This window comes from Sparus aurata, chromosome 11 (genome assembly GCF_900880675.1).
Source record: "Sparus aurata chromosome 11, fSpaAur1.1, whole genome shotgun sequence".
NCBI lineage: Eukaryota > Metazoa > Chordata > Actinopteri > Spariformes > Sparidae > Sparus > Sparus aurata.
The window spans coordinates 13181376-13201960 of record NC_044197.1 but is presented as its reverse complement, the minus strand read 5'-3'; the positions used below and the strand labels follow the sequence as shown (position 1 = coordinate 13201960).

Sequence of the window (20585 nt, the reverse complement as noted above, 5' to 3'; positions counted from 1 at the left end):
AATGGTAAAACTGTCATCTTCGCTCAGTGGCTATCATTGAGTTCCCTTGAGCAAGGCACTAACATCATCCAGTTAACTGACAATAAATAAGCACACTTCAGGTCCTGAACCAGGTTCTACTGAGGTTTGGACATCTCCTTTTTTCTAGGAAGACCTGGACTAGACACTAAAACAAACAACAGCAATAAAACAGATTCTAATTTTGAAAGTAGGATAAGAGCAGAGACAGAGACGGTAGACTTTTAATACATTTTGAATTTGATTTTGATCTTGAATTCCTCTGTCAGTCACACTTTGAAGTGCCTGGAGCAGAAAACATGATGGCTCACTGCTCCATTTCTGTCTCCACGTTAGGGACACACTGTAGGCATAAACAGCAGGTGTTTGATCTGAGATGATGAGTGATGAGTGTTGATCACTTCATGAAATTCAAAAGCTACCAAACAGTATAGTCTACCGTAAAAATTAAAATAATAAAAGAAGTTTGACTTTACCACCTTCCTTTGATGCATTTCTCTCAAACTATTACTGTGTGTTGTATATTTATAAGTACAACTACCTCTGCGTTTGAATTTAAATCAGCTGCACCTGCTGTTCACCGCTCAACCTGGCAACAGCGGGCTGCGTACAGATGAGCGCTCGGGTTGCATTCCCTTATTTCATCTGAGCATTTTTAAAGGTTGTACTTGTTTATTTTTTGTGATCACACTTGCGAACGCGTGGAAATAGATAAATAAACCATTCTGTATAGTGGCAACTTTTTCTGCCTAATGTATTTTGAAGTACTTATACATTTTAATATTGCTACTTCTACTAAAGCTCTTCTTCCAGCACTGCCCTGAAGATGTTGTGCATAATATGACAGAAGGATGAGCTCCAGGGCTCAGAAATAATTGGGCTCTGGGTTTCCAAAATAGCAGCATTTACTTTAATGTCTTCTACTTTTCTCCAGTCACAGCTAACTGATTTCAGAGTCTACATACTCAGGGAAAATTGGGCCCTATTTTTTTTTTTTTTTTTTTTAATTTAACAATCTTAGGTGCAGTTGAATCCTTGAGAAGTTACACGTTTTATATTCCATCTCAAGGTGGCTGACCTCGAAGAGAAGTCACCTGCTGCCATCATGTGGTGTCGTTAGCGCTGAATGGTGATGGAGGAGTTTTCTTTTGTTTTACGCCTTTCAGCTGTTTTCTAGTGTTTCCCTGGGCTGACTGCTTTATGAGCTCCGTGTCAGGGTTCAGGTCAGGGGCATGTTGGAGCAGCCTGCAGGGCCTGACTGACTGGTTGACTGGCTGGCTGCTGCTTCTCCAGCGCTGCTCTGGGATTTGTGGAATGGGAAGTGCAGAGCTCCTGGACAGGATGTGGAGTCACTGCCGTGGTGTACAGCCCCCCGACACTGACACAGAGCTGGCTTGCCGCTGCACGAGCGAGTCCGCATCTGGAGCAGAGAGGAAGCCCGTCCTGACATCTGGATCGCTCGCTGTGTCTTCGGTTCGTGAGCGTGAGATCTAACCCGGGTAAGTCGGCTGGAAGGAAGTTTGTTGTGCACTTTCGTGTGTCGCGTTATTACACAAGTTGGCCCCACTGGCAGTTTGGCTGGTTTGTCAAAGTTTTTTTCAGGTCGCAGAGGTTTTACATGAAGGATCGTTTTTTTTTTGTTTTTTTATCATAGATGAACTTCACAAGAAAGCTGCCTTTATGTTGAACACGTCGCTGTGTTCCAGCTGTTCCAGCTGCTGGAAGTCTCTTTTGTTCTCAAGCCCTGGGGGGTTGATGTTAACTTAATAACAGGGTGCTCTTACCCTTCTGTTGTTCTGCCTGCCCAGACATGCACTGTATGGCTGGAGTGAGTGCTGCACACAGTTCATATGAGTGTAATGTTCCTGTCATTTGAAGCATTATTCAACTCCCTGACACTAAACCCTGCTGATGGCTCACCTCCTTTCTCCGCGCAGACTCCAAGCGATGGCTCAGCTCTGGACCCTCCTGTCAGCCCTGCTGCTGGTTTTAACCGTGGCTGAACCTCTGGACAGCCAAGAGGAAAATGAAAATGAAGTCCTGAAACACACAGAGGGGGAGCTCACCAAGAGCCAGGCAAGCAACCAAGGAACCTCTCTATTTTTCCATGTGTGATATGTGCATTTTTTTTTGGATGTGATGGCTTCCATCAAAACTCCTTGTTTCTTCTGTTTCAGACTGAGGTGGCCGAGAACGCCATTGGAAATCTCAGTGAACCCATACCAAGCCGCACCCCTACCACAAGTGAGGTTTTTTTGGGAGACGTTCCCTGCTTTTTCTTTTGAATGGCCCTTCAGTTTCTCCTAAAAGTGTACCATTTTCTCTTGTTTTTAACATTAGCAGCTTCCTTGACAACCACAGTTTCTCCAAGCTCTACACTTGCTCCTCGGTGTCCAGAGAGCCAGGTGATGCTGGAGAACGGGACAGGCTGTGGCTGTCCGCCTGGCCTGGTGAAGGGTGGAGACAACTGTACCTGCCCTGTGGGCTTCACTCTGGAGGCAGCTGCACAGTGTAAAGGTAGGATGGTGCAGAATCAACAACAGAACCGGGGCTTCAGTGAAGATACATTCAGTAACATTTGGGACATTAGTTTGATTTCTCTGCATGTTAGATGATTTTCAAGCAGTTTTTGGAGGGAATTCAGCAAAAATACTCACATTGAGATAGTCTTTTGTAAAAGGCTACAACTTGTCTCAACTATAATTTTCTTTTTGTACAATAATACATTCAATATGTCAGTGTCATCCATCAATTCACCAGGTGTATCACCCTGGCAACACAGCCTCTTTTATCATTTGGATACACTGATGTCAGCTGGACGTGGCACATCATCTTCTCTCTACTCGACAGATCTTGATGAGTGTGAAGGAGAGGGGTCCAGACCATGTGGCTTCCATGCCAGCTGCACCAACACCCCCGGCTCTTACTCTTGTAGCTGTCTCCGTGGTTACCTGATGGGCGCTGGAGGGTGCCAGGGTTCGTCAGAATCTGTGTGTGTGTGTGTGTTTGTGTGTGTGTGTGTGTGGATGTACAGCGTGTGTGAGGTCTGCAGGTCCTCAAAAAGTCTTATTATGGTTATAGTTTGTCTAACAGTGTTCAAATAGTCTTAAATTTCAATATTTTAGGTCTTCATTGCCACAATTATTTCACCTAATTTTCATTTATCCACCTTTCTAATATCTTACAAGGTACAAGATACATTTCATGTAATTTTTTAAATGCTTCATACTTACCAGCAATACCAAAATAAATCTAAAAGCATTACAATTAAGTGTCTGATACCTGTAGACACGCTTTATGTAGTATGGTCATAATATATGTATGTATTCTGGGTTTTACAGATGTAGACGAGTGTGCTCTGGCTGAGGTGACGGGCCTGCAGGCCTGTCGAGGCAACGCCGAATGCAGGAACAGCCCTGGCTCCTTCACCTGCTCGTGCCCTTCTGGATATGTAATGGCCCTAAATGGAGAAAGCTGTGTAGGTGAGGCTGACATCTAGTTTGTATAAGGAGCAGCTTTCTGGGCTGACGGAAAAAAATGTTGCCTCTTTTCTGGCACCTTCATTTCTGAGTGTTTTAGATAAAATTAGGTTACATTAGGATGAAACTGATCACTGCTGGCTTCCGTCGACACCCCTAGTGGTTGGGCCCCAGAAAGTTTTCCCATTTTGCTCACCTATGGGCGGCCTTGTTTGAAGTCCTTTGTTTCTCTTCTCTCCTCTGTAGATGTGGATGAGTGCAGCTTCGAGGAGCAGTGTCGCCGCGAGCTGGGAAACGTGTGTGTGAACACTCCCGGCAGCTTTGTGTGCCAGTGCCAGCCAGGCTTCAGAGCCGAGGCCCCCGCCTGTGTTGGTAAGTCTGTCATCATAAGCTTCACCACAGCTGGGTAAGACTGATTACCAGATTAGATCGGGTGTTGTGAGTTTCTCATATTTTGCTTGAGTTGCCCCTGACTTAATAACTCCTGCTGACAGAAAGGAAGACTTGGCAGGATCAGGGAGCTTAAATCTGCTGCTTTGCCGCTTGCCTGCTTTGTCGCACTTTGTTTTTATTTCCCAGTCACTCTCTCCCCTCTTTAATCCTTTCAATTAATAGCTAATTTCCTCTCTTGCTCTGAAATACTCCCAGTACTCGATTTGCTTTCTTTTTTTTTTTCACATCTCCCCTCTTGTGTCTCTGTGACTCCTCTGCGCCTCTGGTCTCAGGTCCTGTGTGTCCAGACTACGCCGTCTGTCAAGGTATGACGTGCTGTCCATGCTTAACACGTGCTGCTTGCTTTTTTTAAGGGGTTGAAACTTTCTTTAAAATCTGCCATGGCAAAGTAATGGATGTGGACTAAGAGAAATCTAAAATGTGGATTGAATTACCTACCTAATAAAGACTATTATTAGAGTTTGGTGACATGAAATGTTTTTTTCAGCTAAATTGAAAGCCAACAGTTGCTTTTCAAAAATAGGTTGTCTTACTGTAAATCATGTCAGAGCAATAGGTAAAATATGTGAAAAAGTCATACACGGTGTGTTCGCAGCTTCCTATTTCTCTGTCCCCCGTCTCTGTCCCAGATGTGGATGAATGTGCGGAGAGTCCTGCAGCGTGTGATGGTCAGGGCGTGTGTGAGAACACGCTCGGGAGCTACAAGTGTGTTTGTCGACCAGGTTACCGGGGAAACGGCACACACTGCGAAGGTAGGCAATTAGTGCTGACATCCCTCCGTTAAAACGAGGTCGGCTTCCTTGTGTGCGCGTGTTTTAATGCCTGCTGTTATGCCTTCCAGTAAAATTATCCCGAGAGGTTTTGTGAATGGAAATGAGCTGAGCTTGTGACCTGCTTTTTTTTGTACTCTCTCCTTCCAGATGAGAACGAGTGTGCGTCAGGTGGTCACGGGTGTGACAACAACGCTCGCTGTGGAAATATCATTGGCTCTTATTTCTGCCAGTGCTACCAGGGCTTCAACGGTGACGGACACACTTGTTTTGGTGGGTAAGCAAGCAGTAAGTGTGTGTGTGTGTTTACTATTGGTGCTCACCAGTGGTACTTGTGTCAATACTTTGCATGTGCCAGCAGCACTTGGGCACACAGCACTCATCAGACACCAGTCCTTCAGGAATGTTCTTGTTTACAGACATTGATGAGTGCGCTGTGAACAACGCCCGCTGTGAGCACAACTGCACCAACGAGGCGGGAGGGTACAGCTGTCGGTGTGTGTCAGGCTACCAGCTGGACCAGGATGGACACAACTGCACAGGTAAAACACAGCTTGGGGGGTGTTGATCCCTTCAGTTTATCCTGAGCCCTGTCACACTTAAGGGAGCTTGTTGAAGTTGAATAGCATTAATGTATAATCCCTTGAACCTGAGAATGGTTTGTTACTTCAGAATGAGCGTTTTATGTCTGCAGATGGAGCAGGTCCTCTTCCATGGAGTCCGCCAAGTTTCTATTGTAGCCAGGGGAAAAATACCAAACACTTACTCCACAGAAGGCGTCTTCTGTTTTTAGAATTTTAAAGCAGCTGCTGCTGGTGAGGGTGACACGAGGGGTGTTCAGTAGGTTGCAGTCCGCAACCTCTTTCGTTAGATGACACTAGATCCTACGCACTGGACCTTTCTCCACTATGTGTAGCATGTACATGCGATGAAAGGGATAGTTTCAACATTTTTAGAAATAGGCTCAATGAGAAGATGTACACTACTATCATTTCTGTACGTTAAATATTAAGCATGGTTGCTTACGCTAGCTTAGCTTAGCTGAGCCAAGTGGAATGACTGGAATCAGGGAAAATGGCTTGCCTGGCTCTGTCCAAAGATTAAAAACATCTTGATAAAGCAAAAACATGTTCACCTGTGAGCGTTTGAGGCAATTTTTTTTTTTTTTTTTGGGACGGAGTCAAGTTAGCTGTTTCTTCTTGCTTCCTCTCATAAAGCTAACATAGACTAACAGTCTCAAACTTACGCTTTATACTCATAGATAAAAGCATGACATTTATATTGATCAGCCATTTGCCATCTGACATTAAATCTAGTTGAAAGACTACCGCTGTGGTGCACAAAAGCCAGACCCGTAAGCCACACACATACAATAAACGGAGATTATTCACAATCCCTGAGGTGTCACAGCTATAAAAACATTCTTTACCATAACATAGGTAAGCCAAAGCATAGATCGATTTTTTTAACTTTACTTTTACTTTGAATATTTAACAGCTAGTAGCGGTATACAGCAATGTTTTTACAAAGTTAGACAACAGTTGTGGTGGTAACAGCCCAAAAAACATAGCAATGTACCAACAAAGGGAAAAATGAAGACTAGGACATTGTCTTTAGGTGAGAAACACCAAATGTTAACATAAAACTCCGCAAAGTACCTTCAACCTACTTTATGTACCTGACAGGTGAGGTATACATGTCAGTGCAATCCTAAACATGGTAACTTACATGACAGTGGAGCTACTGTATAAGTTGCAAGCTTGCTCATAGAAAGCAACTCGGGGTTCAGTGTCTTGCTCAAGGACACTCAAGGAGTCCTGCTATTAGTGGACAGCAGATTGTCAAAGATCCAAAATCCAAAATCACTCAGGAGGTTGTGGATTTGTGATTGCACCGAGGCACAGAACTTCAAAATCATCATCGCCAATTACATTTATTTTTGCAACCTGTGAACAAATTTACAGCCTGTGTTGTTTCTGTTTACAAAATGAGCTGTAATTTTCCAATCTGCACCAAAGTGGAGTGGAGTTTAGAAAATCAGTGTATCATCCCCGAAAGCCGGTGCCAGTATTTGGTATCTTGTTCCAAACAAGCAGCCACTTGTCAACTTGTCGTGTGTATCAAACCCCTACTCATCTGGCCCTCCTAGCTTGTTTGAGCAAGTGCTAAAATTAATTGCAAATAGTTCTTCACTCGGATCTGAATGGGCCTTTATACGGAGCCATGTTGTCGCGTTACAAAAGAGTAATCTAATTGTTTTGATCCCTCAGACGTGGATGAGTGCTTGGCACTGAACGGGACCTGTGAGCACATTTGCGTGAACACTCAGGGATCTTTCCGGTGCTCCTGCAGGCCTGGCTACCAGCTGCACATTGATGGCCACACCTGCGTAGGTCAGTCACTCCCCGACACTCTTTCACTTCTCACTGCTGTTTACCTGCTCATTTCAGTCATTTAAACAGGCTGATGTTCCCCTGACGGACATTTAACAGGTATAAACTGCTATGAATCACTTTCTCATTTCCTGGCTGTCTGGATGCGTTCATCTCTTCAGCCCAGACAAAAGTGGACGTTGAAAGTATTGATGTGCGATGCCACTGATATCCTTTCCGATCACATACCAAGTAAAACTCAGGCTGGTATCACCAATACCAACACGGTACTAATACTTATATGTCCAATAAAGCGAAAAGTAATGGGGTGAAATAAATGTTGACAATAGCTACACTCTCTCTTGCGCTGTGTTGTGATTAAATCTCAGATGCTTCACAAGTTTGTGGTGTTGCCAAAGTACCTCACGGTCCTCTCGCACACATCTTTCACACACGTCTCTGCTCATGTACTCTTGTGTTCCAGGACAATCATTTATAATTACAAGAAACCCACGAAGTAAACGTTCACTTCTTCTTTCTAATGAAAATACTTGGTTAGGTTAAGGAAATAAAAATACTTGGTTTTGTTAAGGGAACAAAAGTACTTGGTTAGGTTAAATAAACTAATAATACTTTGTTTGGGATCGACAAGATACATTTTTTTGTCTGAAAGATTCAAACCAAGCCAGTTCAGAGACTAAGATGTCCAACAATTATGTTTATCTTACCTATGTGTGTGTGTGTGTGTGTGTGTGTGTGTGCATGCACTCAGACATTGATGAATGTAAACTGCAGAATGGTGGCTGCTCCCACACGTGCAGCAACTCTCCTGGAGGACACACTTGCCACTGTCCTCCTCCTCTGCTGCTCGATACAGACAACTTGACCTGCAGCAGTAAGTTTTATCATTTCAGCGTTGACATCACGATAATTGTTTTGACCTACCAAGAAACACCAGGAATGAAAGGCGCCCATTTTAAATGTAAACAAAAATTCCCCAATCTCTCTGTTGTCTGTTCTCACTTTAGAAGCAGGAATTAGGCAGTTTTGGACATTTTTCTTGAAAATGACGGATAAATCAAGCTTTTCAGTTCTGCCCAAACATTGTTATTATCTGTAAATACTCAAGTACTTTTTTAACATTAACAGATTTGACATCTTGCAAGCTGAGAAATGGTGGTTGCGACCACCTGTGTTCTGTGAGGGCTGAGGGTCAGGTCCGGTGTAGCTGTCGAGCAGGCTGGAAGTTGGGCGAGGACCTGAGGAGCTGCGTGGGTGAGACTCTGTTTTTACCCCTTCTCACTGTGCCCACCTTAACTAATGAGTCCAGTAGTTCTGATGACACCGTGAGCACTGATTGTTTTATGTTCTGCAAAGTCTTGGCCCAGAAATGAAGCTATTTATTTATACATTTCAGTATTTTTTTTAAAGGGATTCTGGGAACAGCTGATGTCATTTGATCTGCCGTGAAGCAATGTGTGATGGGATCCTTCAAGTACACATGCATCATTCAGACATCATTTTGAACACATTTAATGTTCTAGTCTTTCAGATGAAAACACTTGCAATCAACTTCTCATCCATTTGAGGACTTGCCAGATTGAACGTATTCACAACAAGAAAATACATCAGCCTGAACAAGGAACAGAGAAGACAGTGCAGAAACTTGATTGGCTGTTATTGGCTGATGACTGTGAACGGTTCTTGGGTGATAAGTGTGTTGTCTGTTTCCCTTGTTCGCTCGGCCCGAGAGGACATGAACAGACTGCCTCAGACTGTATTGGCTGTTTTGAAATGCCTTCTTAACTGCCCCGTTGTCTTTTGTCATAAGATGTGGACGAGTGCGGGGACTTCACAAACGGAGGCTGTGAGCAGCTCTGTGTGAACCATCCTGGTGGGTTCAACTGCACCTGCAGGGAAGGGTATAAAGTACAAACCGATGACCTCACCAAGTGCCAGCGTGAGTCAAACGTTGTATATATGGTGATCGCTGTAAATATTGCAAAAAACAATATTTGCAGAAGGAACTATTTTATTCTGTTTTTTATGCAGGTTCGATTAAATTATGCCCGTTAACCTCTCTTCCTTTCCAGCTGTGTGTGACCCTCCCTGCCACAACTATGGAGTGTGTGTGGCTCCAAACAGCTGTGACTGTCCTCCAGGCTACCCAGGACTAGGCTGCTCAGGTACAAGTTTAGACTGTTGTACACGGATAACATATGTAATTATTAATATCAAGGCTAAAGACACAACATACTGCTAGTGCGTTGCAACTCTAGTGTATCTGTTATGTGATCACGAGCAGGGGAGATGGTAGGGGTCACCATACATCTGAAGTTTCAGTTATGTACCCTGCAATGTAATGTGCAGAGATGACCTAAATTACTGAGTCTTACTAGTTTTTTACATGCAGGCTTGGTGAGTACATGGGCCCACAGCGCTACGTAATTTGGATACAAAAAAGTATTCTGTATAACTGTATTCCATTAAAGTTACAGCAGCGTTAGATTGCTGAGACATTTTCTAAAAAGATGAAATATCATCAGGAATTAAAGTTTTCAGCAGGGCTGCCAGCTCTCACTGTGACCGTGACTCATGCCCTCGTGCCAGATGTCCAATTTCTCTCAGTGCAAAATAAATTTAAAACTGACAAAGGCACAAAAAAGGTGACAGTGAGAGGGCACACAGACAAGTATCAGCAGCTTTTCTGGCAGCAGCATCTTCCTCACTCTGCCACAGTGCAGGCAGGCTGGAGTGACCGTAAATTACTGTGGTTACTGGGACGGTTTCTGTCCCCCTAGAGATTTCTTGGGATTCCAAATGAGAGGTTATCAGGATAGAAAGCCTTTGCAAAATCTGTCTGTCCGTCCTTCCATCTGTCCTTCTGTCAGTCTGTCAATCATGGTGATTATCACCCTAGGTAATGTCACAGAAGCTGGCAGGTTTCATTAAAAAAAAAATATAACAATATACTTTCATGCTGCTAGCTAACTAAACCAAGCTTAGCCGATGCCAATCAATGTCATGGCCTCTTTAGCCATTATTTTGTCTTTAAAGCAGAAAACATCACAGTGGAGGGCAAGGTTTTCTTTTCTCTCGTCCTCGTTTGTATATCTGGGATTGAGGTACTCCAAAAGTGGTAAACAAACAAAGTACAAAACCAGTATATCACAGGCAGCAAACGCAGGTGAAACACTACAGGAAGAAAAGGGACCAGGGAACAGACGAGAAACACAGGAACACAGATTTGCGTGATGATGTTCCTAATGGAATACAGGTGAGAAGGAAAAAGGGGGTCGGAAAAAAAAAACAAAAACAGGAAGCGGGAAGTTAAACAACACAAATTTCAACATAAAACATGGAATCACAAAACTACAACTCAGGAGCGTGACACAGATTTCATTTGTATCTGTCTTTTTGTTGATAAAAAAAAAACAAGTATCGTATCTTCTGAGACTTGACTTTTCCTAAAGATTGAGATTATATGTCATGTCGTTCGACTGATGAATCCATCTTGGTTGTGTATTTCAGCCATGTGCTCTCCACCCTGTGCCCATGGAGGCACCTGCATGCGCTGGAACAAGTGTCTGTGTCGTCCTGGCTGGACCGGAGCAGGCTGCCACACAGGTACATCACCTGTGACATGGACATTAATGAAGACGGTCCTTTCATTTGAATATATTATTTATGTGATGAGTCCTACTTCTCACTCATTTTTCAGCTTTAGTTTACTGTCATCATTATGCTCTCCTTCTCTCTGTCTGTTCTTTCTATCTTTATCCATTTCTATTCATCCTGCTTATTTCCTCCAATTTATCTTTCTCTCTTTCTCTCTCTCTCTCTCTCTCAGCGGTGTGTGAGTTGCCCTGTGCTAACGGTGGTCGCTGTGTGGGGCCTGATACCTGCCAGTGTCCCTCTGACTACATCGGCCCCCAGTGCCTGTTGCGTGAGTAACATAACCACCATCACATCTGGCATCACTTAGACCAAGCACTTCTTCTGGGAGGTATCTCGATTTAATTCTATGCCTCTGCCTCCATGCTTGTTAGCAGCCCTGCCTTGTAATATATATATTATACCATAATGGAAAAACTGAAAAGCAACTTTACAAGCTAAAAACCGCGATGCTTAGATTACCCCGAAATGTCATTTTCAGACATAATCTTACCTCTTTCTTCGCGTGTGCATGTTTTGCAGCGTTGTGCACCCCTGCCTGTAAAAATGGGGGAAGATGTGTGGATGTCAACAAATGCACATGTGTTGCTGGATGGCAAGGAGCTCGATGCCAGATAGGTGAGATCACAATTGCTGTTTATGCATCTATCAATTGTTAAATATCTGAAATTTAAATGTCAGCATGCATTTTATTTCACACAGGCCCCATTTTTAACTCGTGTTTCAATATAGCAAAACATATAAGTGATTTAACTTTCAATAAAAAAAAAACTGGTCAAAGTAAAAGTCATAACCACTGTTCCCTAGTTTTTTGCAAAACAGAAACCCACTTACTTGGATGAGGTGCTGAACTTATTCTCAGTTCCAAGAACCTTTAAAGGGTGCTACACTTCTACCCTGAATATAGGCCTTAATTATGCAAAAGTGTGACGTGGTGATGTAGTGTGATGTCACAAAGTCACAGATTTAAAGGCGGGACTACTGATAAGGAGTCCAACATGTTTATAAACATTCAACAGACCAGTGACATATAAACAATAATGAACACAGTTGTTTGTAGTGACTGTGTAGACATGGGTACTACTGTTAAAGAGCATGCAGTTCTCCAGGCAGCCAGACAGTGGTGCTGTCTTTGTACACATTCTGTAGCAGCACCAGAATCTGCAAAGGCTTTAAGTTAATGTTTGTTGATCCATCTGAAGCCTTCAGGATTTACAACCTGTATATTCAATGTCAATCGCAGCAGCTTATTGTGTAATCAATAGTTATTACAGGAATATCTCCCCCTCAAGGAGATGTCACTTACTAAACAAACAGTCCAGTGTGCAGCCCAGCTGGTCCTGTTTGCTCATACCGACTTTCCAAATTCAAGAAAGGATTGAACCATTTCTTCATGACAGAATAAAAGCTCTGTATTGAGTTTGATTCCTGTTGGAGTTTTTCCATGTTTCCTCTTCTCTGTCTCCTTCAGAGCCTGTTCAGTGTCACAGACTTTGTAAGAACGGTGGAGTGTGCGTGGGCCTCAACAGGTGCCGTTGTGCCAAAGGCTATACTGGCAGTATCTGTGAAATAGGTTAGTCTGTATGTGTGTGTGTGTGAGAGAGAGAGAGAGAGAGAAAGACCTTTCTTTGCCTTCACTTTGTATTAAGACTCTTGCTGTGTGTTCTGTCTGTAGCGGTGACCACCCCCTGTGTGCCACCCTGCCAACATGGCGCCACCTGCAGTCCTCACAACACCTGTACTTGTCCAGAGGGCACTGCAGGCCTGCGCTGCGAGAGACTGTAAGCATGAACAACAGTTTTGTTTTACCCAAGCACACTATACGCATAGCATACAACTTTTTAAACATCTAGCAAATAAAATGTATGGAGGTTTGGGCATTGAGGACCAAACATTGTGGGACAACAGAGACAGAATCATGGCAGTGGCGTATGTCATAACTAACGCGCAGACTTTGTCAACTTGCAGGTACACAGTTGTCATCTAAATCAAATGATTATTAATACTTATTCTTGTGGATGATCTGTTTGTTTTTGTCCTAGGACATGCCCTGTGGTCACAACAGTGGTCAGCATGGCTCGAGCTGTCAGAAAGGCGTTTAGGGAGAGTTACGTGGACCGCTGTGGACCCCTGGGAGTTCAGCTATGCACAAAATACAGGTTACCTTTTCACTTTAATACATCCACCAAGTCTGGATTAAGTAGCTCATGCAGCAGTTGTTATCTGTTTGGACTAGCAGCTGGGTGGAGTAAATCCCATTTTCCCTTCTGTATGTCCCTAGATAGAGTCAACATGCCATAAAAGTGTAGTTATTAAAGGGGCACTGTGCAGTTTTGGAAAAATAATTAAAACTCAGAAATCAATATTAATGACTTTTCCCTTAACTGAATAAATTAACTGTTCTCAGAAGAAAATAAGGTCCCCAGAATACTGTTTGAAGCTAGATAGGTGGCAGGGTCCTTTAAGTTCAGCTAGCAGTCATGAAAATGAAGAGTTTGTTTATTTAGTTTGTTGAGGCATAAAAAAAGATCAGTCAGTGAAGATCTTTCTGTTCCAGTTAAGATTTCTGATCAAAACTACATATTAGTTTAAGTTAGATAAGAGTAGGATTATAATTATTATATATCTTATCATTATCATAACAATGCTTGTGGTTGTGTTTCCAGGATGAACCAGGCACGTGTCTACCTGCAGGCCTACAGGGTGGGCTACAAAATCCAGTGTCCAGAGAGGAAGGGCAGATGATACAAGCTGTATGCATGCTCCTCATCTAGGAAAACATCTGGAAACATTACAAGGCAACACATGGGGACAGAAATGAGATGAGTGGTCAGCTGTAAAAATTAAATGTATCCGAGTTACGAGAGAGTGTTCTGGCAATTCTGAGGACAGTTTCACATATAAATTAGGCCTCTGTTGAAGTATTTCAGGGGACAAGACTGTATCACAAAGGCTGCTTATTTTACCGGTGATGTATGTTGACAGTTATCTTTAAATCAAAATATTCCTGAATCTGTGAAATGAACAACGGTTTCATCAGTTTCCTGTTGGTTTCTGGCAGCTCAAGGTTATCAAATGTATCTTTTTTTAATGTCTTTACACAAAATGGTGTCGATATTTTTTGTACAGTCTGTAAACTCTTGCCAATGATTGTCTTATAATAATAATAACTGTCAGTGTTAGGTCATACTCAGCGAGTTTACTTCAAGGAATATACCCAATAAAGATAAGCTGTCACACAAACACAGATGCTGTAAAATGATACCTGCCAGCAGGGAAACAGGTAAAAGCTACTCGCTTCATAAAACTTGTCCACAAGCGAAGTATCCTCAGGACTCAATGACATTTCTGCAGTTTTAAATCTATTCACTTCCATGCTACGATAAGGCTTTAAGATAAGCGGAAGGCAATTGATTTATAAAAACATCATCATAACACGACCATGGCTTCAACTTGGATTAAAACAATTGAAACAAAACAAAAAGTGCAAAGAAACTAACTTTTATTTACCAGTTCTGCAGCCTCAAAGAGATATGAGCAGTGGACCCCAAAGCAAATCCATCACTAAAGCCAAAAATATGTTTGATATAATCTCTGAGCTCTGGACACAGACATAATCAAGGTGGGGACAACAGAAAAAGGTTGCAGACAAAAAGAATCTGGCCAGGATGCATCTGGAAACACCACACACTAAACACCACTGGACCACAGAGAGCTCTGTCTGCTGGGTGACGTACAGCGAGTTGTGCGGTGCTTGGATTTTGACAATGGCGGCCTGGTCACAAACTTTCTCATATGACCCCCTTAAACAGTAAATTTTTCCGAAACATCTGATGCAAGAAACATACATTTACAGCGTCTTAATTCATGTGTTATTCGTCAAAGAATCAAGTGTTCCTGCACTTTTAGCGCGAGGTTGCACAGATTTCATACGGATACGGCGCCAGGGTGACTCCAAAACGGGGCTCCATCTTAGGCTTCACCCCAGGAGGCATGTAGAAGGTGAACCGCTGCATGAAGGAGGTGAAGAAGAGGAACAGCTCCATCCTGGCCAAAGTCTCTCCGAGACACAGTCGTTTACCTGAGGCAAGAAAAACAAATCGAGTATATCCGTGACGTACAAGATCTCAATTTAACTTTGCCCTCATTTGAGGAGTAGATGAAAGGTCAGAGATTCATCAAGTCAGTAATCAACATTGTAACAGTCTGCTGGAGCCCACTATGAGGGCAAAAGTATTGATGAACAGCCCCCACTCCTCTTTTTAAATCACCCTGCTGGTATATAGCCTGGCCAGAACATATCAGGAGTTTTTCACGAGAAATGCTGACTGTGATAAGACTTCCAATCTATTAATGGAGGGGTTTCAGCGCAGTGCTGATTATTCATCATAAGAAGGACATAGTCGTGATCCCAGGCATCCGAAGGGAGTGGCCAATGACTGAAACTATCCTTTACAACACTAATCAAACAAGTGCTTGTGTTGCTCCTCACCAGCAGAGAACGGGATAAAAGCAGCAGGCTTCACAAACTTGCCCTCCTTGTTCAGAAAGTGTCCGGGGTTGAAGGTGAAGGGCGTTGCCCACTCATTCTTGTCGAACAGCACCGAAGTCAAGTTGGGAACCACTGTGACTCCCTGGTGATTGGAATGTTAACGTAAATTAAAAAAGGATGCAACATGGAGTTGTATGTGACATAAAAATTGCATATGTGAGAATTGACCTTCGGGACTGTGTAGCCACCCAGCTGCATGTCCCTGATGGTAATGTGAGGCAGGCTGAGAGGAACTATGTTGCCCATCCGCATGCACTCGTGGATGACGGCGTCAGTGTAGGGCAGGTTTGCACGATCGTCCATGGACGGCTGTCGGGACTGTCCGATCACTCTGTCTATCTCGTCTTGGACCTTTGCTGTTCAACAGGAGAGGAAAAGACAAAGAGTAGGAACATGATTTCACCATAAGGCTGCAGCAGTACTTCACAAAGTTCCCATGAAACCGCAAATGAAGTGCTCTTTGCTGGTTACGTTTTTCCTGTAAAAACAGGCAGCAGCCAATAGCACTGGAATTCCAGGTTCACTCAAATCACTGAATAAAGCCGTAAAGGTGGGTCCAGTCCTGAGTGACTCTCTGCTCTGGTAAGTGCAGGGTGGGTCATCAACATTTCTGACGATTTTCCAGGAAGTTACGAACTCTAAAATACCATTTGAAAACATCCACAATATGGCTTTTTCATCACTATTGGGCCAGATGAAACAAAAGTGAAATTATACTTAACAGCGATTTTGACTTCATGGGGAACTTAAAAGCTTCATGGACAGATGAAGACAATGTTGCACTGTCACATTAGCAAATAGATTCATTTCTTTTTTGCAGATTTTCCACCCTGAACCAGTCATAAAACTGATGTGGAGTTAAATTCTTACAAAACACAATACTGAATACCAACAAAAGCATCACTTCCTTGGTTAGTGCTCTTACTCTGAATCTCAGGGTACTTTGCCATGTAGAGCAGAGCCCAGCGCAGGGTGGTGGATGTGGTCTCAGATCCCGCCACAAACAGATCCAAGACACAAATAACCAGGTTTTCCTCATCGAAAGTACTGTCAGCCTGCGCCTCACTCTGAGAATATAACACAAACAGATTTGTTAGAAAATTGCTGCAAAATAGTTCAGAACAGCTACATGTCAGCACTTTTAGACACAATGACAATCTTTCATGATGGCAATTTCGAGTTTAAGTTTTGATGAGTAAAAAGCTTTTCTGTCATCCTTAGATAAGGCCTTAAAGATAGAGCTGGTATTGTGTTCACAGTTGGCGTGTCAACGTTACACACAGAGTCCAGTCGGCACGATGCAAATGATGCCAAAGACGCAGACTGACTCCCTCATTTACCAGATACATTTTTAACTTTCTGCAAATAATTTGCATGGTGGGCCAAGAAGCACCTGTAGCCTCATCAGATTATACTCTGTTCTGGAGCCATTTACAGGCGGGGGGAGAGCACGCAGATCACCTTTAAACTTTATGGATTTATGATTTATGTTCACTCCCACTGAACCTGCTTGCAACAGTGATCCGCAGAGGTGATGTCCATTGTTGTGTGTTTATGTTCTGTTTTGACTGCTGACTGGAGCTGGAGGGGAAATTTATTTTTTGAATATACACAGGAGAGAGGAAAAGAAAAAGAGAGAACTGGAGTCCCTAGTGAGTCCTGAGTTCAGTGAGAGGCTTGACTGAATTCCATTCCGTTCCACTTCCATTCCGTGTGAACCAAAGGGCAAACAAGAATATCAGGCAGTGAAGCAACTTGGCTGCAGGTGGAGTTGTTTATTAGCGAACTTTGACTGGGAAAGTCGCAGCCACAACCAACAGCAAAGACGAGTCTGTGTCTCTAGTCAATTGCCTGCATTCCCATATGTGATATTGCCTTTAGACATTTTTCACCACGTAGGATCCCAGAGTGGTGCCACAATAAAGTGTCATGTCAGTGCAACCTTTTTAACTGTTGATAGTTCTCATGTGCAAAACAAGCAGATATCATGTTCATAGCAACCAAGCGGTGAGCTACTATATGAGCAACACAGTGTAAGCAGTAGGGAGGTGCAAATAGTTCAAGTCACCGTCTGAATCTCCTTCAGGTAGCAGTCGATGTAGTCTCTTGGGTCTGAGGGATCCCAGTTTTTTTTGTGCTCCTTCAGCTCTTCCCTTATGAAGTCCTTTGAAGCGTTGGTGATGTGAATGTGTGTTTTATGTGGCCCTGGCAAAGGATTCACCAGCAGAGGGAATGAGTTGTAAAGCTGCAGAGGAGAGCAGGTTGGAACAAAAACAAATTATTAAGGGATTTTAAAAAAATCCCTTTTAAAATTGTCTCATAAACATAACATCAACATAAACAAAAATGGAATGCAATGATTTGCAAATTCTTTTTCGACCAATGTTCAGTTGAATACAGTACAAAGAACAAACATCTGGTCTGGCGTGCCTGCAGTCCAGGCTCTGCATCATCTCATTGGAATATGATGGTATGTTGCTGAAAAAGATGCCATCTAGATGAAAGCATGTCGCTCCAAAACCAAAACAAGAACAATTGTTCCTCACTGCACAACTGCGAGGAGTTTAGGGATTCAGAGCCGTGTGTAATAGCCATTATTCAATCATTTCTGTGCCACTGAAAGATCGAAGGTTGACGCCATTCAGTGTTTATTTTGGCTGTGCCACTTGCATGCAGAGATATCTGGATTTAAGATAATGAAATCCCTAAATTCCTTTCAACAATCAATGGAGAAATATTGTCCTTTAACTGACCCCAATTAATGTGTTTGCTGATGGAATATTCTAAACTGCTGTTTCTTGAGCATTGCACAACTTTCCCAGTCTTCTGTTTCCCCTGCACAACACTTTTCCGCATCATGTTGCAGGCATCAAAATTAGAATGAGTGAATATTTACGTAATGCATTAAAGTTAATTAATCATCAAATGTCTTGTCTTTATACTGCACTGAATCAAATACAGTCAAAAAGGACTTGCAAATCATTGCATTCTGTTGTTATTTACGTTTTACACAGCGTCCCAACATTTGGGATAGTTCAAACATTTCTAATCTAGAGCTGTGTTTTTACTAAATATTAGGTACCTTTGCCCATATATAGCCACTTTATGAATGAAAAACTGTTTTACAATGAGGGATGTGATGCACGACAATGGCACACAGTCTTAAGATTTCATGAATATTTTTAAGATAATATACCTGTGCCCAAAGGGAGGCTTCAAGCTGGAGACTTTGATCAAACCACCTTATCAGTCTCATGAACCTCTCATCAGTGTACTCAAAGCGGTGACCAAAAACCAGGGAGCAGATGACGTTGGAGACGATGTTGCTGATGACTTTTTGTGGATTGAATGGCTTACCTCCACAAGTAAACAGAGATTTAGATGTCACTTGTGCAATTTTGCTTGTGTATCATTCAGATATGGGCATGCACTATTTACCTTCGAAGCTACTGAAGTGTTTCGCGCAAAATGTGAATTCGTCCAAGATGACAGGTTCGAGTGACTTCTTGCCAAATCCGAAAAATCTGAGGGTTGAAAGGGCAAAACGCCTCTGCTGCTTCCATATGTGCCCATTACTGAAAATAACACCTGATGGGAAACACATCAATGATAGATAAAAATTGAAGCAGACAGAAATCAGGTACATTGAGGAACATTAATTAAATGTGAAACGTTGAAAGTCCCACAAGACTTCTTTATAAAAAAGAACTCAAAATAATTCTATCACAATAACAAGAGAGGTGATGTAGATCTAAAGAATCATGTAGATTGACATGTAGCCTTGTCAGATTGACTATTTCTAACATACATAATAAAATGTATATAAATATATATAAAATAACAAGGAAAAAATGTATTTCACGTCAATATGAGTGCATGTAACTTGAAAATACAACATGCCCATTGAAAAGGCTTAAACATATTCTCTGAACTCACTCAAACCTATGACTAAATAAAATCTTTAACACTTCAATTAGATCCGCAACTACACAGGCTTTATCTGTGTGTGTGTTATGTCCTCTCACCTAGTCCATGTGTTGTCTTATCCAGCAGAGGGACGACTGGACGGTCTACCAGACTGTCTCCCTGATTCACCAGAGCTTCTTTCAGCACCTCGTACCTGTTTAATACCACCAGCCATTCCTGGCCCATTCGCAGGCTGTACACATCTCCATATTTCTCTGCTAACTGTGAATGGTTTTGACAGAGGAGGAACAGCGTGATGCTTCATACAACAGATGATGGAAAAATTATATTTTTGGCATCTGTTAATCTACCTGTGTCATGCTCTCATGGGTCCTGCTGTGGTCCAGAGTGAACATGTTGCCCACAATAGGCCATGCCCAGGGTCCTGGAGGGAAGCTGGCCTGACGACGGTTCTTAATGTAATCTGCAGTGATGAGGAAAACTGCAATGAAGAGCAGCAGACTTTTGACATCCCAGTCCACAAAGGATCCAACTGCAGAAAAGATTGAATCCATTTTATTAACAGGGCCTCTAGCCTGTCTGACTCAAGGCTGCGTTTTCGTTTCTTCTCCTGTGAGACAGAAAGCTTCTGTGGTGTGTTGTGTTTCCAGGAGCCAGCACCTTCGCTCTGTGTGAGGGAGAGGCTTGGTGTTATCAACTGTGGCAAAGCAGCAGATATTTGATGCTGGACTCCGACCCCTTATTCCAAACATTGTAAATAAATGACGGCTGTTTGGTGTGCTTAAGGCAAAGTGTAGTCCTGTCAGAAAAGTAAAACAGACAGAAAAAAATGCACCAGATGATTGCACTGTAAAGTCTCTGTCAACTGCCTCTTGAAGGTCATTGTCCCTATAAAAAAAAGATAGAAAGAAATAAACCTTCAGAGGTGTTGACCATTGAGCTCTGCTTATGGCCCTGTCAACTCATTTGTTCTGAGCTTGGTTAACTGAACCCTGTGACATACATAATGTAACTTGTGAGATAGTTCTCTTCGCTCTCTTTCTGCCCTCCTGTGCCAGCAGACACCTGAAAACCTTCAGGAAGGGCACACTTTGCAAAAAACGCTTCACATGTCAATATCTGTGATATCCTCTGTCCTGACTAAAGTCAAAACCAAAGCTAGGTCCTTGCCTTAATTGAAAAACTTACTGTCCCCCGTGCTCTCTTTGTGTTCCCCCACATCCCACTAATTAAGGTAAACCAACACCTATTGCTTGGAAATGTTGTTGCTTACAGTCTGTTATAAGAATGAAATGGTTATTTCTGCGTTGATGGATTCTACTCATAACTTTACTTGTTA

At 42.7% G+C, this 20585-nt stretch overlaps 2 protein-coding genes across 5 annotated transcripts; one reads left to right on the top strand and one right to left on the bottom strand.

The window, feature by feature from the left end:
- Positions 1 to 1191: 1191 nt before the first annotated feature.
- On the top strand, positions 1192 to 14010 carry LOC115591592 (fibrillin-2). Of its 4 annotated transcripts, XM_030433725.1 has the most exons (24): positions 1192 to 1517; positions 1673 to 1846; positions 1956 to 2094; positions 2196 to 2262; positions 2359 to 2535; positions 2869 to 2994; positions 3360 to 3500; positions 3744 to 3869; positions 4223 to 4255; positions 4580 to 4702; positions 4871 to 4993; positions 5140 to 5262; positions 6991 to 7113; positions 7865 to 7987; positions 8242 to 8367; positions 8924 to 9052; positions 9186 to 9278; positions 10624 to 10719; positions 10943 to 11038; positions 11290 to 11385; positions 12239 to 12340; positions 12443 to 12548; positions 12810 to 12926; positions 13434 to 14010. In XM_030433725.1, the coding sequence occupies exons 3-24, from the start codon at positions 1966 to 1968 to the stop codon at positions 13510 to 13512; spliced, it is 2454 nt and encodes an 817-aa protein (XP_030289585.1). In that variant the 5' UTR covers positions 1192 to 1517; positions 1673 to 1846; positions 1956 to 1965; the 3' UTR covers positions 13513 to 14010. The 4 variants fall into 4 exon arrangements, with proteins under 4 accessions (XP_030289585.1, XP_030289586.1, XP_030289584.1 ...); XM_030433726.1 differs by lacking the exon at positions 1673 to 1846 and having other exon boundaries at positions 2362 to 2535; XM_030433724.1 differs by lacking the exon at positions 1673 to 1846.
- Positions 14011 to 14252: 242 nt separating this feature from the next.
- Positions 14253 to 19937, bottom strand: LOC115591593 (cytochrome P450 2J6-like). Its single transcript, XM_030433728.1, has 9 exons — positions 19597 to 19937; positions 19345 to 19507; positions 18758 to 18907; positions 18516 to 18676; positions 17388 to 17564; positions 16245 to 16386; positions 15488 to 15675; positions 15260 to 15401; positions 14253 to 14848 (listed from the first exon to the last, which is right to left on the bottom strand). The coding sequence occupies exons 1-9, from the start codon at positions 19798 to 19800 to the stop codon at positions 14673 to 14675; spliced, it is 1503 nt and encodes a 500-aa protein (XP_030289588.1). The 5' UTR covers positions 19801 to 19937; the 3' UTR covers positions 14253 to 14672.
- Positions 19938 to 20585: the final 648 nt, after the last annotated feature.